The following is a 24800-nucleotide window of genomic DNA, read 5'->3' as shown; positions in this document are numbered from 1 at the left end:
TTATTATATTCACGTTCATTTATGACTTTAAACTTGAAAAAAGCATAATATTTTAAAAATTATTTAACTTTTCATCATAAACCGGCATCTGGAGCAAATCAGGAAAAAGTAACGAACTAAGACAGCTGTTTAAGCTAATTTGTTTTTGAATAATGTTCTGATTGTTTTGATTGATTTCGATTACAACAGGAACAGATCAAAACAATTAGTACACAAATTTCCAAATTTATTGCTCTAAAATCTCCTGTACCTATTCAGACTGTAGTCCCGATTATCCCCAGTTGGTAGTTGATTGGTAGTGACTTAAAGATAATTTTTAAAATATGTTTTTAAATATAAAACATAAAATTCGAAACTTATCCAAAGTGTTACATTGTCTGGTATAATTTTATTTCTTGTTGTTTTAGACACTTTCAATGAAATTGTATAAGCTTTTGTAGTTATATTATATAAATAAAAAAATAAAAGAAATATATTCAAAATTCTGGTTCAATTAAATTCCAAAGCACATCAAAGAACACATTTTTTAAATTGTGTTTTACACTATCTAAAGACTGCTGTCCATGTTCAGATTGAAGTGTAGCTTATCACCATTAACAGTTTTGAGCTAATTCTATGATTTAAGCTAGAAAAACGTAACAAATATAATGAAAACATAGATTTTATGACTGCTGCAAAATTTTCCCGGGATCCCGGGAATTCCCGGGATTCAAAAAATATTTTTCCCGTTTCCCGGGAAATTCAAAACCCGGGAAAATTGGACGCCCTAGTATAGTGTTTGCTTTTGGCTCCGACGCTAAATCAAGCTTCGTTCCCAAATCATTTCTCGAGAAGTATTCATTCGAAAAATCTGCAAAAAATCATGGACGATCGATTTTCGACGCCTCGTCGACAAGTTGCCAAGTTGAGCTTCACATGCAGACGCGAGCAATGCTGGCGCGTGATGCTGGCGCGTATAGAGTTTTGATACTAGATTACCCCCTTTTAGTGCAAGTTGCTTTATCGATTGCTCGTTCATCACACATCGCCTATCATTATTTTCTATGCTAAGCTTCAGTTAACGCAAACTAGACGCAAGCAGCTATCTGTTCTGAAGCCTCATTCTCATTCTTTTGCCTTTCTTTTTTGTTTTGCTCATTCTCTGATCGATATCTGGGCGAACGAATTTCTGGGAAGCGTCCAAGCTTCCCATGTGCCGGTGACAATGCACATCGCGGATTTGGTTTTCTAGCTTCGGTACTAGCCTTTTTGTGTATTAGTATTTTTGTTTATCGTACCAGCGCACCAAGGTGGTTTTATTCGGTGTCAGTGCGTTTCTAAAGCTTTCAAGAACATTTTGCGGCATTTATGCGGCTTTACCCATCGTTGTTTACAACACGGCAAATTCTCGGGTGTTGAAACACTTTCTGCCAGTTATTTTGTAACCACTTTAACGCATTGGAGCAAGACGGAATTATTTTGTTTTCTCGTTAATTTTTAATATTTTGAAAAGTGCAAAAACACTCAGAGAATACGAACAATTTAGCGATATGCAGAAAACATTACGAACATCGCAAATTGTGAGCTAATTCTCAAAAACAATGTGTTCTGATTTAAAAAATCGAAAATGCTTGTGTGCGAGCACAGCTTACAACCGGCCATGGCAAATGGGGCAAAAACCAGCGCTTTTCAGTTATATGAAAAAATATGGTTGAGTTTCGAATTGTATTATGAATGGACCATTCTTTATATTGCTATTTCTTTGAAAAAAAAAATAAAAAAAAAATCAACTGCCGTTAACTTCCTTTTGTAAGAAAGGCTCTATCTCACCCCAGGTGGGATTAAATCGGGTTTTTTTTGAACGTGTTGTGATTCTCCAGCCATTTCCCAAATTTCAAAGATCCTTCTCTGTTAAATCCAAATCTTATTTTGTTACTTATGATCACTCGGAAACAACATCCGCTGTCTTTTCCGTATTTTCATTGTCCATATTTCCGTTGTCTTTAAATGCCTTAAAACACACTTTTTATAAATTGCCAAAGACTCGAAAAAAGATGACCAACAAACTCACAATTCAACGTAGGAACCCTTATTCAAACTACAGTTTTAATCTCACTTCTCACAGCGTTCCACTCAATTTGGAAGCGAACAAATCAACATTCCTGAACCACTAGGTGCAATTCACGGGCTTCCCGACTCTGCCACGAAATTGTGCGCCACAATGGTAGACGGCTTCACGGCTGAAAGTTTCCAAATTCGAGCGAAGCTTTCCCCGTCAAATCCGACCTCCCTCCCGCTCGAAAACGACTCAGCTGGGAAATCAACGCACGACCCAACATCAACGGCGAGCGTTTTGCTCGAAACTTTCTCGACGCGCAGAGTATGAAGGGGGTGTGCGTCTTTGCTAAAAATGTTTATTGATCTTTGAGAAGCTCAATTTCTGAATTACAAAAATCATTATGCGAAAATGTGTCAGTCGAGACACACACCTCAACACTGTTTAAAGAAAGCATGTGAAAATTCCCACTTTCAAAAAGCTTCGTCTCTCCTCATTTGACCTGGCCCAACCTGGCAGGTAGCTATGATGAGCGGTTTTTGGAACTAATCCTGCTAAATGGAGTCATTCTCGGTGCTTCGTCGACAGCGGACCGCTTGCAGCCTAGCCTCTTGAAAGTGCCTCCCACTTGAAGCCTTGTGTCAATCGTTCCGGTACTCGGCCGAACAATCCTTGGGATTTGTGAGCACGTTGGTGGTCTTTTGAAAGCTTGGCCATCTCAGGGTGAGTTGAACCTTCAAATTTTTTTGCAGAATTTGACAAATTTCTAAAATTTTGAAGCCAAAAAAATATCTTAAAGTTTCTTATCCAAAACAAGTACCCGGGCAAAAACAAACTTCAACGACCACTAATTGCTTTCAATCTAATCCCTCCTGCGAACCCCCGCAAAAACTTGCTTGCAGCAGATTCCGACAGTATGACCCTACCGTTGGAGGGGCCTGTATTCTTGGGTCGGTGTCGAGTGTTGGGTTGGGCCATTTGGGTTCTCCCATTTCTGGTAGCTGGTATCATGTTTCACCCCACAACCAAAATGGGGTTAAGCTCGGAAGCAGACTTCAGTTAGCCAGCTATTCGCGATTTTGCGGTTTCCTGGACTAATCTCTTTGTAGCTCTGGTAGCGTTGAAGCATCCTCAAACGGACAGAAGGAAGGGAAACGTTTCATTAGTGGCAAAAGGTCGTAAATTAACATTGTTCATGAGGGAGGTCATCGGTTGCAAGGGGTGTGTTGGATGATTTTTGATCCACAGTCAGATTTCCCCGGATTGCACTGCCTCACTAATATTTGCTTTCCATTACAAACAAATGGGTTCATTACATGTTTTTGTTAAACCTTTATCATGCAAATAAGCTAACTTTACAAAATTCTACTTAAAAAGACAAAGCTTTTAAAAATATCTGCAACAGCCGCAGCATTTTAATTTAGAGTCATTCACAGTTCTTCATTCGTATAAATTTAAATTACTAATTTGAAATTTAGGATGGCTACTCAAGACAGGATATAGGGAAATATACCCATTTTAATCAGTCTAAGCCGTTCGACCAATTCTCATCACTTTTGCCGTTTTGCGCTATTAAATCAACATTTTCAGATGTATCAACAACGAAGAGTTGCTTGCTCACTTTTGTTTGAGCTATTTATTACTTTGGAACAGTCAAAAACACTTTATGAAAGCTGTAATTCATGATCAAAGTGCTGATAGGCCGATAATAGAAATAGACTGAGAAATGGTATATTTCCCCTATTTGGAAACCAGTTTTTTCTCGAGTATTTACACCCGTATTTGCCAATGTATCCATGAAAATTAACTAATAAAACCAAAACCAAAACCAAAACCAAAACCAAAACCAAAACCAAAACCAAAACCAAAACCAAAACCAAAACCAAAACCAAAACCAAAACCAAAACCAAAACCAAAACCAAAACCAAAACTGTTGAGTCTTCAACGTCTGGCAGTAAATTGGCAACACTTGCTGTCACCGCAGCCAGTTTGCTTAGATCGACGAACCACCCTGTAAGGAAAAACGCAACCGTTGCTGCGATCGGCGACGGAAGAGGAAGGAGAGAAACGCGCGAAACCGAGAGTTTGAGAAGCAGCAACTTGGCTCGGGACCAGTCTCGCGCCACCAGTCGTTGAAAGCAGTTCTAAATCGCTTGTTAAACTAAAATAAAGTTAGTGATTAGTATTAGAACCGCGTGTGTAGGTTTCTTTCCAACGCCCACTGCCAGTTCAAGTCCACCATCTTTTCGGAAACCCAATTCCGCCGTTTTTTCGTGGGGCCAGTCTGTGGCCCGAACATTGGTCCTTCAACCCAGATTGGACCCCGGCGTGGACGCTGGAAAGAAAACTGGTGAAGTGAGGAGGCAAACCGGCCTCAGCGCGAACAGTTACCGAGTGTCACGGGAAGCAAACCGGCTTCCGCGTGAAAACAAAAGAACATTCGCGGGGTGCAAACCGGCTTCCGCCGCGAGTGTTAGTGCAAGGCAAACCGGCCTTGGCACACGAACCGTTCCGTGGAACCATCGGGGGAGGCAAACCGGCCTCAGACCGACTGCGGAAGAACAAAAAGTGCCACCCAGCGTGGAAAAAAGTGAAACAAACACGAAAGAACAAAGTGAAAGTACCACGTGCTGTTACTAACCTCAAAAGTGTGCAAAAGTGACAAAAAATGGGCCCCAAAATACCACGCACACCGCTCAAAAAGGAAGGCGAGGAGGAAGAAGACCTGGAGAACCTGGTTTTCCTCCGGGAAGAGCAGACGGAGGTGATTGATCGGCTGAAGGCAACAATCGACGCGACTCTCGTCGAGGAACGCACTGAGGCCGCTGCGAAGGTTCACCGATGGAGGTTGGACACGTGCTTCGCCGAGTTCGCCGCCATCAAGGAACGCATCTACAGGGCTGATCCGAAGAAGCGGAACGACCACAAGAAGGTGGTCGTGGAGTTCGAGGCCTTGTTCGACCAACTGGCCATGACGCTCGGAGGTTGGAACGCCGGTGCCGCTCCAGCTGCATCGTCCGCCCTCGTTGAACGACACGACCGGCCCATCGTGATCCAGCAACCTCTTCCACGTGTTTTCCCATCCTTCGATGGGAAGTACGAGAACTGGGAGAAGTTCAAGGTGATGTTCGTCGACGTCGTGGACAAGACGAACGAGTCGGCGCGCATGAAGCTGTACCACCTCGAGAAGGCTTTGGTCGGCGACGCGGCCGGGTTTATCGACGCCAAGACCATCCAGGATGGGAACTACGCCCATGCCTGGAAGCAGCTGACGGATCACTACGAGGACAAGCGCCGGATGGTAGACCTTCACATCGGAGGTCTACTGAGTGTGCAGAAGCTGGCCTGCGAGGGCCACCTGGAACTTCGGGCTTTGGTGGATTCCGTCGTTGGGAACGTCGAGAACCTGAAGTACCTCGGCCAAGCGTTCACCGGCGTGTCGGAGCAGATTGTCGTCTATCTCCTGGGCCACGCCCTAGACGACACCACCAAGAAGATCTGGGAGTCTACAGTCGCGAGAGGTGAACTGCCCAAGTACGAGGACATGATCAAAACGCTCAAAGATCGTATCTCGGTTCTTGAACGGTGCGAGACCAGTTCCGACTCCATCAAGAAGCAGCAGCCACGAACAAGTTCCAAACCATCGACTGGCAAGCAGCCGTTCCAGAGGGCCAACGCGGCGACCACTCCGGCCCAACCGGAGTTCCAGTGTGGAGTCTGCGGAGAAGGCCACCTCACCTTCCGATGCGCCAACCTCACTGGCCTAACGGTGGCCCAGCGCAGAGAGAAGGTCCGGAACAAGAACCTGTGCTTCAACTGTTTGCGCAGTGGCCACAGCTGGAAGAGGTGCTCGTCGAAGAACTCGTGTGGCAAGTGCCAACAACGCCACCATTCCCTGCTGCACGATGAAGCGAAGGCTGAACCCGTGCCGAAGTCCACACCGCAGCAGAGTGCTGCCCCACCAAAGAACCCGGCGCCAGTGGTCCAACCCGCTGGCCAACAGGCGCCGCTGACGACCGAGGCGACGTGCAACCACACCCAGACGACGAAAACCGTCATGCTCCTGACGGCGGTGGTCCACCTGAGCGACACCCAGAACCGACCTGTGCCGTGCCGAGTCCTGCTGGACAACGGTTCGCAGGTCAACTTTATTTCGGAGTCCATGGCAAAACGCATCAACATACAGAGAGTGGCTACAACCGTCCCAATTTGCGGCATCGGCGCCGTGAAGACGTACGCCAGGGAAGCGGTCACAGTCGAGCTCCAGTCCCGGTACAACAGCTTCGCGGTGAACGTTGAGTGCCTGATCGTGCCTAAGGTGACTGGACTGATTCCGTCGTCGCCGGTAAACATCGCTGACTGGCCGATTCCTGAGTGTATCCAGCTGGCCGATCCCGACTTCCAGACTCCGGACCGCATCGACTTGCTGCTCGGAGTGGCCATGTTCTTCCGGCTCCTGAAAAGTGGACACATTGAGCTGGGGAACAACCTGCCGGATCTACGCGAGACCTACCTGGGCTGGGTCGTCGCAGGAGAGGTCGGGGACACCGTCCCTGGTCCACAGTATAGCCACACCGCAACGCTGGAGGACATCAGCGAGGCGATTCAACGCTTCTGGCAGGTCGAAGAGATCGAATCTGTTACGCCTATCACCACCGAACAGGAAGATTGCGAGACCTTTTTCCGCTCAACCCACAAGCGGGACCCTACCGGTCGGTACGAGGTTCGCTTGCCGTTCCGCCCCGTCGTCGCCAGACTCGATGACAACCGCAGCCTCGCCCTGCGGCGTTTCTTGTCGCTGGAGAAGCGACTCAACCGAGACCCGGACCTGCGGAAACAATACGGTGAGTTCATCCAAGAATACCAATCCCTGGGGCACTGCAAAACGGTTGACGAAACTGTTGACTCACCGAAACTTGGCCGCTACTACTTGCCCCACCATGCCATTCTCCGCCCCTCGAGCTCAACGACCAAGTTGAGGGTAGTTTTCGATGCCTCGGCCAAGATGTCTCCCTCTGCCACCTCCCTGAACGACGCGCTGCAGATCGGGGGAAACGTTCAAAACGATCTCTTCTCGATTCTGTTGGCCTTCCGCAAACACCCTGTCGTCTTCACCGCGGACATCTCAAAGATGTACCGCCAAATCCGAGTCGCTTCAGCTGACACCAGCTACCAGCGGATCTTCTGGAGGAACGATCCGTCCGACTTCGTCCAGGTCCTTGAACTCACAACCGTGACTTACGGGACAGCGGCGGCTCCTTTTCTCGCGACGAGGTGTCTGGTCCAACTGTGTGAAGACGAGGGTGAAAATTTCCCGTTGGCAGCCAGCATCGTTCGCAACGCCTGCTACGTCGATGACATATTGGCAGGTGCTGACACACCCGAGGAGGCGATCGAATGTTTGCGACAACTTCAAGGCTTGCTAGGTCGTGGTGGATTCCCCATCCACAAGTGGAGCTCGAACACGCCGGCAGTGATGGACCAGATTCCAGAAAGTGACCGGGAGAAGCTGATCGACCTGGACGGGCTATCCGGTGGCGTGGTCAAGGCTCTGGGACTGTACTGGTGTCCTGGAGATGATGATTTCCGGTTCACCGCAACTCAATCCGACGCCGAGGCCACCAAGCGGCGTGTACTTTCCGAGATTGGGAAGTTCTTCGACCTCCTGGGACTCCTGTCGCCAGTCATCATCATGGCCAAGATGCTGATGCAGAAGGTGTGGAACGAAGGCCTGACGTGGGACGTGCTTCTCAACGGAGAACTGGGCACCACGTGGCAGCAGTTTCAAACCGCACTACCGGACGTGCGGGAAATTCGTATCCCTCGGTACGTAATCGGCGCCGGCAGCGTCGGCCTTGAGCTCCACGGCTACAGCGACGCCTCGAAGCTGGCATACGGTGCGGCGATCTACATCCGAAGCCTTCTACCGAACGAAAAGACCGAGATGCGGCTGCTCTGCAGCAAATCCAAAGTGGCACCCAACAAGCAGCTCGACATCCACCGTCTGGAACTGCTCGGCTGCAGACTGCTGTCGCGGTTGGTGGTCAAGGTCATCGCTGCGCTCAAGCTTCCGTTCCGCGCTGTGGTGCTTTGGTCGGACAGTCAGGTGGTGCTGGCCTGGCTCAAAAAATCACTAGATCTGCTCCAAACTTTCGTGCGCAACCGCGTCGCAGAAATCCTCCAAGAAACGGCCGGTTTCATCTGGAACTACGTCCGCACCAAGGACAACCCGGCCGACCTGATCTCGCGCGGAATGTTCCCGGCTCCGTTGATGAAGTGCAAGAAGTGGTGGGAAGGACCGTCATACATGGCACCCGTCGTGTACCCCGTCGAACCTGCAAGAGAAGTGCCAGATGAAGAACTGCCTGAATTGAGGAAGGTCAAAATGGTCGCGATGCTTGCCTTCAACTCCAACGAGCTGCCAATCTTCGAGACGTGCAGTTCTTTCCGGAAGCTGCAGCGCGTGATGGCGTACGTCGTGCGCTTTGTGAACAACTGCAAGCAAAAGAACCCGGCGGACCGAGTTCACCGACGCCACCCGTCCATTCCGGAGCTGCGGGCGGCGCTTAACTTGATCGTGAAGGTGGTGCAGCACGACGTGCTGTCCAAGGAGATACAGCAGGTGGCCGAGAACGATTCGGCCGGAAAGCTCCAGTGTCTGGTACCTTTCTTGGACAACGGCCTTCTGCGAGTAGGAGGTAGACTGCAGCAATCGGAGCTGCCGTTCGGGACGAAACACCAGCTGATTCTACCGAAGCATCGGGTCACGGACTTGATCATCCGAGCTTACCACGAGGAGCACCTGCACGCGGGGCCGTCGGCCTTGCTTGCCATCTTGAGAAGGCAATTCTGGCTGCTCGACGGACGGTCGACAGTCCGGAACGTCACGAGACGTTGTGTGACCTGCTTTCACGTGAAGCCGCGCAACTCGAGTCAGCTGATGGGGATGCTGCCGTCCAGCCGGGTGTCGCAAGCGTTTCCGTTCGAGGAGGTCGGCGTGGACTACGCTGGACCCGTCTTCGTGAAAGTTGGACTCCGGAAGCCGCAGATGGTCAAGGCGTACATTGCGGTCTTCGTGTGTATGACGACAAAGGCGGTACACCTGGAGCTCGTGTCCGATCTGACGACAGAAGCGTTCTTGGCCGCTCTCCAACGTTTCGTCAGCCGACGCGGCGTGCCTAGACAGATCCACTCCGATAACGGCACAAATTTCAAGGGGGCCAAGACCGAGCTGCACGAGCTGTACCTCCTGTTCAAGCAGCGTGCCTTCAACGACCAGATCGAAACGTACTGCCAGCCAAAGGAGATTGCTTGGTCGTTCATCCCTCCCGGTGCACCGAACTTCGGGGGGCTTTGGGAGGCGGCTGTAAAAAGCACCAAATATCACCTCAAGCGGATTTTGAAAAATGCTCAACTCACCTTTGAGCAGTACGCCACCGTGCTGGCCGAGGTTGAAGCCGTGCTCAACTCCCGGCCGCTGTTCGCGATGTCGTCCGACCCCTCGGATCCGGAGATCCTGACGCCGGGACATTTCCTGATCGCGCGGCCGCTCACGGCCATTCCTGAGCCAACCTACGATGAAATCCCGACGAACCGGCTGTCCAAGTGGCAGCATCTTCAACGTCTTCGAGAGCACTTCTGGAAGGTCTGGAAGAACGAATATCTCACCAGTTTGCAGCCAAGGGGAAAGAACCTGAAAGAGAAACCAAACGTCCGTCCGGGAATGGTGGTTCTACTGGAGGACAAGGAAGCGGCGCCGCTGCAGTGGAAACTGGGAGTCGTAACGAACACCTACCCGGGGCCCGATGGCCTCGTCCGAACTGCTGACGTGAGAGTCGGCGGCACTACGGTTCGGCGGCCAATCACCAAGCTGGCCATCCTCCCGATCCTGGACAACGAACCTACTCCTGCTGGGTCTGCCCCCAGCCCGGGGGGAGGATGTTGAGTCTTCAACGTCTGGCAGTAAATTGGCAACACTTGCTGTCACCGCAGCCAGTTTGCTTAGATCGACGAACCACCCTGTAAGGAAAAACGCAACCGTTGCTGCGATCGGCGACGGAAGAGGAAGGAGAGAAACGCGCGAAACCGAGAGTTTGAGAAGCAGCAACTTGGCTCGGGACCAGTCTCGCGCCACCAGTCGTTGAAAGCAGTTCTAAATCGCTTGTTAAACTAAAATAAAGTTAGTGATTAGTATTAGAACCGCGTGTGTAGGTTTCTTTCCAACGCCCACTGCCAGTTCAAGTCCACCATCTTTTCGGAAACCCAATTCCGCCGTTTTTTCGTGGGGCCAGTCTGTGGCCCGAACAAAAACCAAAACCAAAACCAAAACCAAAACCAAAACCAAAACCAAAACCAAAACCAAAACCAAAACCAAAACCAAAACCAAAACCAAAACCAAAACCAAAACCAAAACCAAAACCAAAACCAAAACCAAAACCAAAACCAAAACCAAAACCAAAACCAAACCAAAACCAAAACCAAAACAAAACCAAAACAAAACCAAAACCAAAACAAAACCAAAACCAAACAAAACCAAACCAAAACCAATAAAACCAAAACCAAAACAAAAACCAAAACCAAAACCAAAACCAAAACCAAACCAAAACCAAACCAAAACCAAAACCAAAACCAAAACCAAAACCAAACCAAACCAAAACAAAACCAAAACCAAAACCAAAACCAAACCAAAACCAAAAGAAATAGAGATAAAACCAAATAGAATAAAATAGAATGAAAACCAAAATAGAACCAGAATAGAATAGAACCAAAACCAGAATAGAAACCAATGACCAAATAGAACCAAAACCAAAATAAAACCAAAACCAATGGAATAGAAACCAAAAGAAAAGAAAAAATACCAATGAAAACCAAAACAAAACCAAAACCAAACCAAAACCAGAATAAAATACCAATGAGAATACCAATGAACCAGAATAAAACCAAAACCAAAAGAAATAGAATGAAACCAAACCAAAACCAAAACAAATAGAACCAAAAGAATAAAACCAAAAGAATAGAACCAAAATAAAAACCAAAACCAAAACCAATGAACCAAAACCAAATAAAATAAAACCAAAACCAAAACCAAACCAGAACCAGAACCAATGAAAACCAAACCAAAACCAAAAGAATAGAATAGAAACCAAAACCAAAACCAAAATAGAATAAAACCAAAACCAAAAAAACCAAAACCAAAAACAAAACCAAAACCAAAACCAAAACAAAATGACCAAAACAAAACCAAAACAAAACCAAAACCAAAACCAAAACCAAAACAAAACAAAACCAAAACCAAAACCAAAACAAAACCAAAACAAAACCAAAACCAAAACCAAACCAAAACAAAACCAAAACAAAACCAAACAAAACCAAAACCAAACCAAAACCAAAACCAAAACCAAAACCAAAACCAAAACCAAAACCAAAACCAAAACCAAAACCAAAACCAAAACCAAAACCAAAACCAAAACCAAAACCAAAACCAAAACCACATAGTGAACGCATGTTATCTAAAAATGTTCGAGTTGTTGATTTAGGTAAATTATGTCTCGAGTATTGTTTTACTTCAACCTTGAATGCCCAAACAACATCGTTTGCCTCGTTCAACCACTAATTCGCCAATTTATAACACAGTCAACGAATCTGGATCCACCAATACTAATGCTAATAACGCTAAATCCTGAACAACACACACCTCGTTCCACGTTTCACGAACTCCCACCCGTGACGTGAGACCATCCATTATGCTACGGTATCGCATAAATCCTTCAATTCAGCACGGCTGATAAATTGTTTATGTTTCTCTGCTCAGCCGAATGGCACGAGCAGTCTCTCGTCCTTTCTGACTGACTGACTGACTCAACTGACTAGGACTAAGTCACCAATGCAAAAGAAGAAGAGAACCCGAAAAAGGTCTAGAAATGGGAACAAGATAATAGAGTAAAATATGATAATGATCAGCAGGAGGAAAATGCTTTCACGCAGTTTTTCCCGGTCCACAGCTTGAAAGCTCAAGCGCCTTGGTTCGAGGAGACGGATGGAAATGGCTTTTTTGGACTTCTTGCTGTCTTGTTGGTTGGCTGGTTGGTTCTTTTTTTTATGCTACCAGCCATGTTACAGGCCTAACCCCATTCATATTCATAGACATCAGCATTATCTTCCCCCGTCGTAAAGGCCGCTTGCACATCCGTGGAACTTCAGGTTCAAAAACGAGGATATGCACGGTGCTGCCTCTAGCGGTGGAGAGCTCCAACTTTTCGACAAGTTTTTATGACACTTTTGCATCGACGGGTCGTCCATAGTGCATGTAATTAGAATATTTCGAATTTTATTTTTAATTATGATAACAGCATTTATTTCCATCGAGAACATAATGTTGACTTAGCAGTAATTCGGCGTGCAGTTAAACTTAAACAGCATTTTCAACAGAACTCTTTTTACAAAACTTGCCTCATTTGAAAACAATGTTTTCGGCCAGCCAAATAATGTCATAGCCGATTACGATTATTGATTTCAATGTGCACAATGCCTTGGACAATTTCTCACACACATACACTGCCGTTCTACGCATAACTGTCCCATGTTCAAAAAAGGGCAACTGAAAAAAACGCGATTGAAATTTTTCGACGAATTTCTGTGTTTCTACGCATAATTGTCCCGTGGGTTCCTTTTCGCCCTGTGTGTCCCTAATCACCCCAGTTAGCATTTTATCACCCTTATTTCTGGAGTTTTTGAAAAGGTCCAATAAACCAAATTTTCATTTTTTGCTTTTTGGGTGTTTTTAGAACCGCCTTGAGTCAGGGGTATTCAAAAACAAAGCAAGAGAATCGCTATACAACAGGTAAACAAGAAATAATGCTTAATAAAACTAATGATTCCGCGTAAGAACATACTTGGTGGGACAATTATGCGTAGAAGTGTTACGATGGGACCAACAGACTTGGTGTTATTTGGTGTTATTCAAACTAAACTTAAAAATATCATAAAGTCAAAATCGTCCAAAACTGACATGGGACAATAATGCGTAGAACGGCAGTACACATCCCTTGATGTTGTCGTTGTTCTGTAGATTCTAATAATTATTGTCAGTAGATGTAGATAGTGAGTAATCCTTATTTTATTTTAATCTGGTCCCATTTGTTGATCACAATTTTATTCTAATTCTATTTTCTTTTTCTGTGCCCAATCTCTTAAGAACGCTTATAGTAGCGCAGAATATCATTTGTTCGATTGTTGTTCATAATATTATTCGAGATATTTTTCATAATTTTCTGCTACATGCATATGACACATTCTCTAGCGACAAAAACGACCCGTTTTGACTGATAGGACTTACATTTTAATTATTTCTCACTCCAAATTTTAATTTTCTAGCTAGTTTTCTTATATTCCAAATTTTATCCTTTTTCGATAATTTTTTTAAATCATGCTTCTAATGTTTTAAGTTAAATCTTCGTTGATAATTTTATTTAATCATGCACCGGCTACATGAAATATGCATTGACCCCTCGTCCGATCAAAACTGGTATACTGAAACATTGCCTCAAGTAAACAAAATCGCAGCACTCCATGATTTGAATTTTCGTTTTGCCTCTCATGTTGGCCGTTTGTTTTTGCGATTCTTTAACTTTTCCTGCTCAAAAATGCCGGAAAAACTGTGCATTAAAAACTGCATTTTCAGATATCATGGCTCATCTTTTTATTCGATTGCAAACAGGTATTTAGGTAGTGCATGGCTTGAATTCTTTGACATCGAACAAACATATGGGAAGAGGAGGGGATTCGCAGCTCTAAAATCTGTCCCTCTCAATTTTCAAATCAACGACGTCATTAACCCATCGTCTATCAGTGAATCACGAGGGAGAGCTTTAATTGTTGAGGAAGAGCATACAAATTGAAGCATTAGAAAAGAAATCGCGTCACCAAAGCAGCATAAACTCCTTCATTTAATGAATGAATGCTTGAATTACGCATGGTACTTTTGTGCGAGTTTTACTAATACTCTCATGATTTTCCAACTTTATATTCTGGAGCAACATTTGAAAAGGGCACATAAGCATTTTGAGAGCTAGAGCTATTTTGCAAATTCCGAGATAACATTTCACTATTTAACAAAACCCGCAGCGTTAGAAGGTAGCTGGGAAAGCGAGCTATTGTTTTACACATCGAGTTTTGAGAAAAAGTTAACTGTTGGCTCGGAATTTGCGAAATAGTTCCAGCTATTAAAATGCTTATCCACCCTTTTCTCGTGTTGCTCCAGATATTTCTGTACGATTGATCGCTGTAATCTAAGCTTCTGTCAACAAACAAGTGGTATACGTGTTTTGATCTGTCAATTTGCAAGAGGTATAATAGATTCAAATTTTACAGTTGTTGATGCTGAGTAGGCTGTGACAAGCGTGGACAAATTTCCACTATACCAGTGACAGAACTGAACAATCGTCCCACTTTTTGAGCTAACAGGTTGTATGGAGTTCCATCTATGTGCCGCTTGGAACGACGGCCGCCGCCACCAGTTTTCGGCCTGATGTCCCTTTCTGTGTGTGCATAAAATGTCCATCCCAAAAAGTCACTCACTTTCGTGGTCCTCGTGGTTTTGAGGGGGCAAACTTGCGGTTGAGCTTTTGAGGGGCTTGTTTACAGCAAACACTGCGAGGGGGATTATGGTAAACTATGCTGGTTTTTTTTACAGCTTTCATGAGAATTTTTCCTGCGAATTAAACCCTAAATTACAAAAAAAATAACTTTTGCTAATGATTCCTGGTGGCACGCCATTTTCGTCATTGGCTCGTTTTTTACAAGTTTCCATACACATTTGCTCACCCAAGTAAAAAAATTTTCCAGGAGTTCTACAAGAGCTCTTCAAGATAGCTACAGCATAGCAGTTTGGACCGCGGTAGGATAAAACTCTCTTCAAGTACTCTTCCAAGCTCCTGAAGAAGTTTTGAAGAGAATTTTATCCTACCGCGGTCCAAACTGCTATGCTGTAGCTATCTTGAAGAGCTCTTGTAGAGCTCTTGCAAAAAAATGTTACTTGGGCACAGCAGTTCATACAAAAATGGTATCTAAATATTCTAGAAACTGTATCTTGAGAACGGAATATTTGATGGATTGTTACCCAAGAACATTTTTTTCCAGGAGTTCTACAAGAGCTCTTCAAGATAGCTACAGCATAGCAGTTTGGACCGCGGTAGGATGTAAAACTCTCTTCAAGTACTCTTCCAAACTCCTGAAGAAGTTTTGAAGAGAATTTTATCCTATCACGGTCCAAACTGCTATGCTGTAGCTATCTTGAAGAGCTCTTGTAGAACTCCTGGAAAAAAATGTTACTTGGGATACTCTTTTAGAAAAAAAATGTTAACAGTAGAATGTGACTTCCGCATTTTTATACATTATTTTAATTGAAAAATGAACTTTATTCAACATTTCATTACCGTCATTTTGGCCGCCATCTTGGACTAAAAATTTTAAAATACTTTAGAGCAGCGATTCTCAACCTTCTTCTAGGCTGGTACCCCCTACCATGTAAATCAAGTAGGCCCGGTACCCCCGTTGAGAATCGCTGCTTTAGAGTAGTTACGAGGTCATACAAAAGCTCAACAATCAAAAATAAGACAAAGAAATAAAATCGTGATATTTTTATTATATTGATAAAATCGTTGCCAAGCATTTAAACAAACTTGATTTTTTCTTTCATATTTCCGAAACAAAAATTAAAGAAACTTCAAACTCAAGACTAACTTTTGAAAAGGGCTCCCTATAACCAAAGAAGCTAAGACCTAAGAAGTCATTGGTTCATCCCGGGCAGACGGTAATAACAAAATTAATAATATTTCAATAACAAATCCTGTTAAAATAACAAAAAGTGTTATTATTTTATCCTGAAGTTCAACTTCAAAAAGAAAAATTAATAACAGTTTCTGGTAAAATAGCAAAATTTGGTATTGAAGTGATATTATATTGAAAATGTTTAATAACACGCTAATAAGAGGAAATGTTATACATTTCAATAACCCTCCCAATAACCAAATTTGTTATTCGTTTGGTATACTGACTTAGAAATAAAATTACCATAAATCGCACAAATGGAAAAGTTTCTAAGTGTCCATAACACAATCTGCTATTATTTTTTCTTTTGTTAAATATGTTTCGATCTTTGGGATAATTTTGTCTAATTTCTTCGGGGTCATTATTTTGGCCATGAAATGGGGTCCTTAAGCTAAAATTATTCTAAAAAATTGAAATTTTGGAAGTTGATTTCTTAAATTATTTGAAATACTTCCTAAGGGACTTTGCTAAAATTGGCTAGAACTATGGGATAATTTTGACCAATTTCGTCGGGGTCATTATTTTGGCCATGAAATAGGGTCCTTAAGCTAAAATTACACAGCTAAAAAAGTAGTAATCCAGCTGCGTGTAAAAGGACGCGGTGTAAAATAAATATTGCATTATTTTATGCAATTTTATGTGATTTTACACCCTGAAATATGTAGCCCATCAGTATGGGAAACCTACTTGACTGAAATGTCAAGCTCATATATGCGTTTATCCTTACAAATTTTCATTGGTCTGATGGCCGAGTGGGCTAAGGCGGCAGTCACTGTTGGTGCTGGGTTTGAATCCCGTCGGTTGCAACTTTTTTTTTGTGTTTGCAAAAAATGTACATGCAGTGTGTAATATTAAGTGTTTATTTTGACGAAGGTGATGTGCATGCTTTTGCATGCGATTTTACCATCGGATTTTTTGCTGTGTATTCTATAAGTTGAAATTTTGAAAGCTGATTTTTTAAATTATTTGATATATATATACCCCCTAAGGAATTTTACTAAAATTGGCTAGAACTATGAAATTATTTTGACCAATTTCATCGGGGTCATTTATTTCAGCATGGAATGGGGTTTCAGGCTAAAATTAATCCGATAAAATTAACTTTTGAGAGTTCAATTTCTTTTAATGTTGTTATATTCCCTAACGGAATTGATTTATTTATTGAGAATTTTTGAAGTGTGAATAACAAAAACTGTTATTATTTTCACAGAGCCAGGAAGTCGGAGCTGACGTTGAAGTTCGAGCTGGAGTGTGACCTCGGAGACTGCATCGGATTCAGCAAATTTTCAGCAACTTTCACTTGGAGTCGGAATCTCTGAAGTCGGGTATTTTTGGAGAGCTGAACGTCATATGGGTCATTCCATCTGAAGCGGAACAGCATTTGAAAATTACCCTCTCCGATCCTGCTCAAATTTGGCAGGGCTGTTGATACTATCAAAACATGCAAGAATCCCGAATTTCATCCAAATCGGACCACCCCCTCCATTTTTGTACCTCCTCAAAAAATCGACTTTTTGGCGATTTTTGTCCAAACCTCCTAGTTTCAAATGACGATAACTCAGGAACCACAAATCTTAGAGGGTCGGTCTTAAACTCAATTTTGAAGAAAATTGGATGTAGAATCCATTTCCGTGATCAAAATGTTGATTAATTTGTTTTTTCTACCTGTATTGCGCAGTTGAAAACTTGAAACGGCCGTATCTCAAAACACCCCAACTTATTTTTTTATTTGACCTCACCATCGTGTTCCCCGGCCAATTTTACATAAGAATCACTTATCGACAGAAATGAATATGTTTCGTTCCAGAGATATCGAATTTTAAAATTTTGTGTTTTCGAGATTACCTACATCAGCTTCATTCGCCGCATCTGCTAGAAGCACACAGGCTTCAATAACTGCTACCTGGTCATGTATTGAAATAATATTTTATCATAAATAATCTTTACCCAATTGGGCAAAAATTAACTGTATAACACTGTAGGAAACTGAAGTTTAATCGCGAATAATCTGCGATCGCGAAATATCTGCTCAAAAAAATTAATGAAATGAATTTCTGTGCTAACCCACAGGACAGAGCAATAACGACACACACACCAGTGCACGATACATTATTGAGCAAAAAATATGAATTAAAATGAATAAAATTTGTTGATACGTTGTATTCTAGTGAAGGACGATCACAAGGAGTAGGAAAAGGATTTCTGGAAAGTATAAAATTGAAAAATGTAAGCAAATCACAAAGTTTGATCTGCTTCAAAGCGGCTAATTCCCCAAATTTATTTGCGATGATTTCGACACCGTCCGAACAACAGTGTTTTTTTTCTTCTTTCATGGCTGCTGTCCTCACGTATGAAGATTTTTTTTAAATTAAATGTAGGGGAGAGTGGGGAGACTTGATCCCCGGGGACACTTGATCCTAAGCCTGTATCTCGTCAGCATGTGGGTAAAACAATTAGCTTTGTTCTAGAAAGTTGTGCGAAATTAACTAAAACTCATTGTAGAAAACACAGAAAAAAAATTAAAAAATGTTTAGATTGAGTTACACACATTTTTCTGAAACGAGCTGCAAAAAACTTCCAAGAGATCTTTTTTTCTTTGTTTTGATATGTATAGAAAACACTCAAAAATTATTCAAAAAAATATTTTTCATACATGAATTGTTTGATAAACTTATCAACTCCAAACCCCTTACGCATTTGATGTTAAATTTATCGTCATACTATTTTTACAATCAATTGTTTAAAAAAGTGAGTTTTTTACAGTCACTGGAATCAGCCTCAAGATTAAATAATTGGGCTGGGTTTTCATACATGGTTTCCTTTAGTATAGTTGTACATAACTTACTGCAGTTTGTACCTTTTTTCAAATATTTTGTAAACAAAAATTTCCAGCTTTTGTTAACATGCTTAATTTTGGTCTAAAAAATAATATTTTAAGTTTTTAAATATTTTACATACTAAACTTGTTATATTTTGAACACAAACGTACAGGTTTTATGTGAAATTGCTGAGAATTACAAGTTTGAATGAATAAGAAACATTTTGCTTAAGATTTCTTCAGAATGTTAAAAGGGGGATCATGTTACCCCTAACATTTTTAAAATGCCCGTTTAAAATATTTTTTTAAAACGCTTGGCATGATTCGAAGAGTTAATCTGATGAAATACCCTCATTAGCCAAACATAGATGAATGTTTAAGCTTTCAACTCATGCAAAAAGTTTATAGTTTTGTGAGAAATTGACAGAGTTATGTGCGATACAAAAAAAGGGGATCAAGTCTCCCCACTCTCCCTACTTTGACCAAAATCATCTTTCAATCAAATGGAGCTGGCTAACAATATAAAAATTGATTTAATATAATCAATCTTTTAAACCATAAATCAGATTTGCCAAATTTTGGTAAAGTGTCAATAGTAAACTATAATAATGATAATAATAATAATAATAATAATAATAATAAAGCTGGTTTTAGGGTTTTTGCTGAATGGCACTATTTTGCTACCGCCCATGATAAAGGCCCTAGTCATGGCCTCGGAGGTACTCTGAAACGGTTAGCAACACGTAAAAAACGGTGCATTCAAAATAACCCAATAAATATTCCTTTCACAAAAATAGATTGATCAAGGTAGTTATCAGCCATTTGAATAAATATTTGCGTAATTTTTTTTAAAATTTAAATTAAATTATTCATCTCCCAGAACACCAGGTAGCTGTTATTGATCGGCCCGCCTGTGTGCTTCTAGCAGATGCGGCGAATGAAGCTGATGTAGGTAATCTCGAAAACACAGAACTTTAAAATTCGATATCTCTGGAACGAAACATACTCATTTCTGTCGATAAGTGATTCTTATGTAAAATTGGACGGGAAACACGATGGTGAGGTCAAATAAAAAAAAAAGTTGGGGTGTTTTGAGATACGGCCATTTAAAGTTTTCAATTGCGCAATACAGGTAGAATAAATAAATTAATCGACATTTTGATCACGGAAATGGATTCTACGTCCAATTTCCTTCAAAATTGAGTCTAAGACCGACCCTCTAAGATTTGTGGTTCCTGAGTTATCGTCGTTTGAAACTAGGAGGTTTGGTCAAAAATCGCCAAAAAGTCGATTTTATGGGGAGGTACAAAAATGGATGGGGTGGTCCGATTTGGATGAAATTCGAGATTCTTGCATGTTTTGATAGTATCAACAGCCCTGCCAAATTTGAGCAGGATCGGAGAGGGCAATTTTCAAATTTGCACTTTTTCGTGCACAGTTGAGATGGAATGACCCATCCCGAACAGACGGTAATAACTAAATTCATGCCATTTCAATAACAAATACTGTTAAAATAACAGAAATTGTTATGGAATGTTCTTGAAAAATCCATTGTTGCATAATAGTTCAATAACAGTTTATGTTATCATAACAAAATTTGTTATTAGTCTGATATTGATTGAAAGCCAAAACAACTTTGGAATAACGTTATTTGTTATGGACGAACACCTCCAACTGTTATTGGGATGATCGGATTAGTTGTTAAAATAACAAAAAATAATAACAAAGATTTGTTAGAAGAATAACTAGAAATGTTATTAGTCTGTTATTACAATAACAATCCAATAACAAAAAAATCATAACGACGAATAACAAATCCTGTTATAAATAACATAAAATGTTATTTGCCTAGTATTTTCAAATATCAAAAAACGTTATTCCCAAGTTATTTCCGTCTGCTCGGGATATCCTGCATCCAGAGTCGGAGTTGTCTTCAAAGTATGGTTTCAAAGTCGCTTGGAGGTACCCGACTCTGCAGCCCTGATTAGTACAGAGGAGTTATGGCAACTGCAGGTTTATTTGCAAATTACAAATAAACCAAAACAATAACTTTTTTTGTTAAGGAACCAGTTCAATAACAATTTTAGTTATTAAGCTGCTCCACCTCTCCGCACAAAATAACAAATCTTGTTATTACTTCATGATTCCTTCTGTGTTATTGGTTTGTTATTGCAATAACAACATAATAACAGTTTAAGTTATTCTTCGAATAAATCTTTGTTATTGATTTTTGTTATTTTAACAACTAATCCGATCATCCCAATAAGATATTTCGATCTTCTCACAATATCAAAAACTGACCTTCCCAAGTTATTTCCGTTTGCTCGGGCAAGCATACAAGTCTTCATGCAATTTTGGCAGCTTTCCATACAAAAATGTACGTAAATCTTCAAAAATCTGTAACTTTTGAGTGAATTTTCTGATCAATTTCAGTAAAGTAAATTTGCTATAAAATTGCCGAAACTCCAAGCACCTTTCAACTAAGTAGTTCAATAGTTAAAAGCTTAAAAATCGTTCAGGTATGTGTGGTCATGTCTGTAAAATGACTAAGAACTTTGAAAAAGCTTTTGAAATCGATGCCCGTGTGCTCTCTTATACTAAGCACGCTGGGATTCCTATCTAGATAGAATAAGAGGGTACATCGAAATGTTGTCGATGCAAATAAATAGTTTGGTAACAGTTTGACAACAAATGTTAATTCGGCTTATTTAGTTCATTTATTTACTTCATAATCTGTTTTTTTGTCAATTTTTAGTAAATAAAATTTCACTCATGAATTTTTAGATTGTTTTTGCATTGCAAAAAAATGTTCTAAGTTTTTTTATGCATTCCACATTTCCGCCTACCTACCATAGGGTAGCAAACGGTTTACCCTAATCAAAGGTAAAGGAATTGAACTAGAGGTAGCAACTTCAGCCAGTATAAAATCCTCGACATGCTGACATCAAAGCATCATTCCTTACCAACGAAGCTTGTGAGCATGCAGCCTACTATGCAAGTGCCGCTGAAATACTAGTAATGTGAAGATGTGAAAGTTGTTTCTTTTGCGTGAGATTAATCTAATGCAGGTAAGATGATTTGATCATTTGTAAGTTTCACCGTAGTTATTACAAAAATCTCCTTTGTTACAGATCAAAACCACCATGTAGCCTCAATCTCATCAGTAACTCTCTAAATTAAGTCTTCGTCTATAAACCGGTCTGAAAACAACACAAAACTGTTCACTCTTTGACAGTCGCACTCAATTGCATTTTTTCGGCTGATGAACCTTTGAATGTCTTGACCAGAGCTGAAAATGTCAGGGGTCCTGACTTGAAAATCGGCGACGCATACACGATTTTTTCAGATCCATTCACTGAACCACAAAACCGTGACATAAACAAACCCGACTCAGTCGTGAGTGCCCTAGTTCACTGAGCAGCTGCAATGCGAGCCAGTAGTCGACCAACGCTCATTCGACGTTGCACGCACACACATAAAGAAACAAGTTTTTACACAAAAGTTGGTATTTATGAGTGAAAATATAATTTTGAATATAAGTTATGGTTGTTTTAAGTGTTTTGCACAGTCTAGAACCATTCAATTGTTTAAAAATAGTCAAAATAGTGTTTAGAGAGGATTTTACGAGTCAGTCATACGACACGAATTGAGTGAGTGTAGCTCATTTTTTCACGTCTCTCATTCTCCAGCAGCCGACCGGCACGAGTCAGGCGGCAGTGGTTGAAGGGACACAGTAGGCTTACAGTCAAATGCTAGCAGTGAACTGACATTTTGGTTTGCTTCATGTGTACGCTGGGTTGGAAACATTTTGCAGGCCTGGTCTTGACCATTCTTTATTTGAAAAAGACTACCACTGTTATTTCACAATATTACAATATGCATTACAAGTTTGTAATGAACGGATGTGAAACTATTTGATTAACTAAACTGAACTATCGTCTCGTTGGTCTACACAGCAACTGCCCAGTTGCTCGGGCAGCACTACTTTATTAGTTTCCAAATCATAATCTTACTTCTGACACCAATATGTTGAAGTTCTCAACTCAAAGATCAACAAAAGCTGAAAATGTCTCGTTGTCTTGAATGACTTATTCCTTTAATTCATTCAATGCTTTAATCTGATCCAAATGATCTTTGCATAAATCCCATCTAAAACAGGGACCATGTCTAGAGTCTTACCTATATTCAAACTTTTAATTGAATCCTTATTTCATAATGACTCGTCTGATAATTATTATCTTCCGCAATATCCCAATGGATCAAATGACTTAAACTGATGAATTGACTAGCAAATCTGTTTAATGATTTTTGTAAGCACAATCAGAGCAATTAATCATAGGAGCCTGCTCCTTATTCAATACTGTCTCGTCTCTTTCAGACAACTCTAATCTGAAAATCTGTGAAGGACTTTTACCACTGTCATTTCACAATATTACAATATGCATTACAAATTTTACTTACGAATTGTGTCGAAGCCAGTAATTCCGCTATGGAATTAAATATAATGTTAGTGATTTCTCCTCGTTGAAAACCTCTTCGGTGTTTTGACCCGTGGTAAGACACTGTGCAAACTGGTAGTTTAGACTTCTCAATTCACGTGTTTCTTCAAACTAAAAAGGATTCTAATTTAAATTTAATTCTTAAATTTGTTTCCCTTTTCTGTACACACTAACACCGGTTGTATCATGTAAGTTAAGTTAAGCAAACAAGTAAAAATAAACATGGTAAAAACTCTAACAACTTCTGTTTCCAACATTTGATAACCTGAACTGTAATTCCGAAAATCCAACATTACTCTGTGTTGCCCCATCTATGGAAATTAATCCGTCGAGAGCGGGAGGTATCAAATTGCCCAACGAAAAATCCAAGCATGCTATTTGAAGGGACTGTAACATTTATTGTAGATGAGGACAATGAAACGTTGTTCTCGACTGTATTACACAATTAGGTTGTTTTTCGGCTCAGCAGTCAGAGACAAATTCAAAAACTTGTACCGCGGGATTCGAACCGGCGACCTCTGGATTGTGAGTCCAGTGCGCGGTCCGATTGATCCACACGGGCGGGACAATACCATATACGATCAAATCAAATAACGGCACATAATAAAACAACAATGGAACCGACTGAAGCATTTGTACTTTCAATTATAGTCATTTAGTTTACAGCTTCCTGGTACCATCTCAATTTCGTATTGTGGAATTTTAATCTTAAGTTTTTATTTGTTTGTACTGAAAGCTGCTGCGAATGTTCCTGTTTTTTCGTTCATTTTATGATGTGTTTATTGTATATTATTTAATTTCTTATTTGTATTTATTTATTCACTATATATTTAACTTTAATTGCTATATCATTCCTTATCATATTCCTTTTCCTACTATTCTTCCATATCATATACAGCCATCCCACATATTCGGAACACCCACAAATTCGGGACACTTTTGTGGTAATTTGGCAATAGCATGCCAAATGCAGCTTTTCTCTCAACCCTACTATTTTTAGGACCTTTATTTGGACATTTTCTTGCTATTTCACTAATAAAAGTAGTACTTTATGAACAAAAAACTTCACTTCAAGACTATTTTTTCGAAAGCAGCAAAACACTGCCTCAAAATTGCCTGTTCCATGATTTTGGGATGTTATTGTGGCTCCCACAATTGTGGAACACCTGAATTTAACTGATATTTTCACAAAAAAAGTTATCAGACCATGGATAAAACATCACTAAGCTTGAGTTTCACTGGTTGCAGTGTGTGAAGTCATTATTTTGTTACAAATATGTACTCCTGGAGAGATCCATAGTTTGTTTACATCCGTAAGAAAAAAAGTGTTCCAAATTTGTGGATTTCAAGGGTCAAAGTTTTTCTTCAAAAACTTGATATAAAAGTTAAAATTTGCAGTTGTTCGATACAGCATTCGAAAGATCGCATGAAAAGCCTTCAAATGAAGGTAAAAGCGAATCATTAAGTTCAATTACCGATTCGCTATGATTTTTTGAACATTGGCCGATCTGTAAACTGTTCCAAATATGAGGGATGACTGTAGGTTCAAACTACATAAACTGCAATGGAACCATTCTAAGCGTTTGCGTCTTTAAAAATAATTTTTCATTTTACAGCTTCC

General features: G+C 41.3%; 1 protein-coding gene across 1 annotated transcript; it reads left to right on the top strand.

Annotated features, from left to right (window-relative positions):
• The first annotated feature begins 4703 nt into the window (after window positions 1-4703).
• On the top strand, window positions 4704-9980 carry LOC119770761. The gene has a single exon (XM_038266235.1). The coding sequence runs from the start codon at window positions 4704-4706 to the stop codon at window positions 9978-9980; it is 5277 nt and encodes a 1758-aa protein (XP_038122163.1).
• Window positions 9981-24800: the final 14820 nt, after the last annotated feature.

Source organism: Culex quinquefasciatus, chromosome 1, assembly GCF_015732765.1.
Source record: "Culex quinquefasciatus strain JHB chromosome 1, VPISU_Cqui_1.0_pri_paternal, whole genome shotgun sequence".
Lineage (NCBI taxonomy): Eukaryota > Metazoa > Arthropoda > Insecta > Diptera > Culicidae > Culex > Culex quinquefasciatus.
This window is presented reverse-complemented; position numbering and strand designations above follow the sequence as displayed.

Bases quoted from the DNA above. Each gene is read 5' to 3' on its own strand.
- LOC119770761 (XM_038266235.1), top strand. From the start codon at position 4,704: ATGGGCCCCAAAATACCACGCACACCGCTCAAAAAGGAAGGCGAGGAG.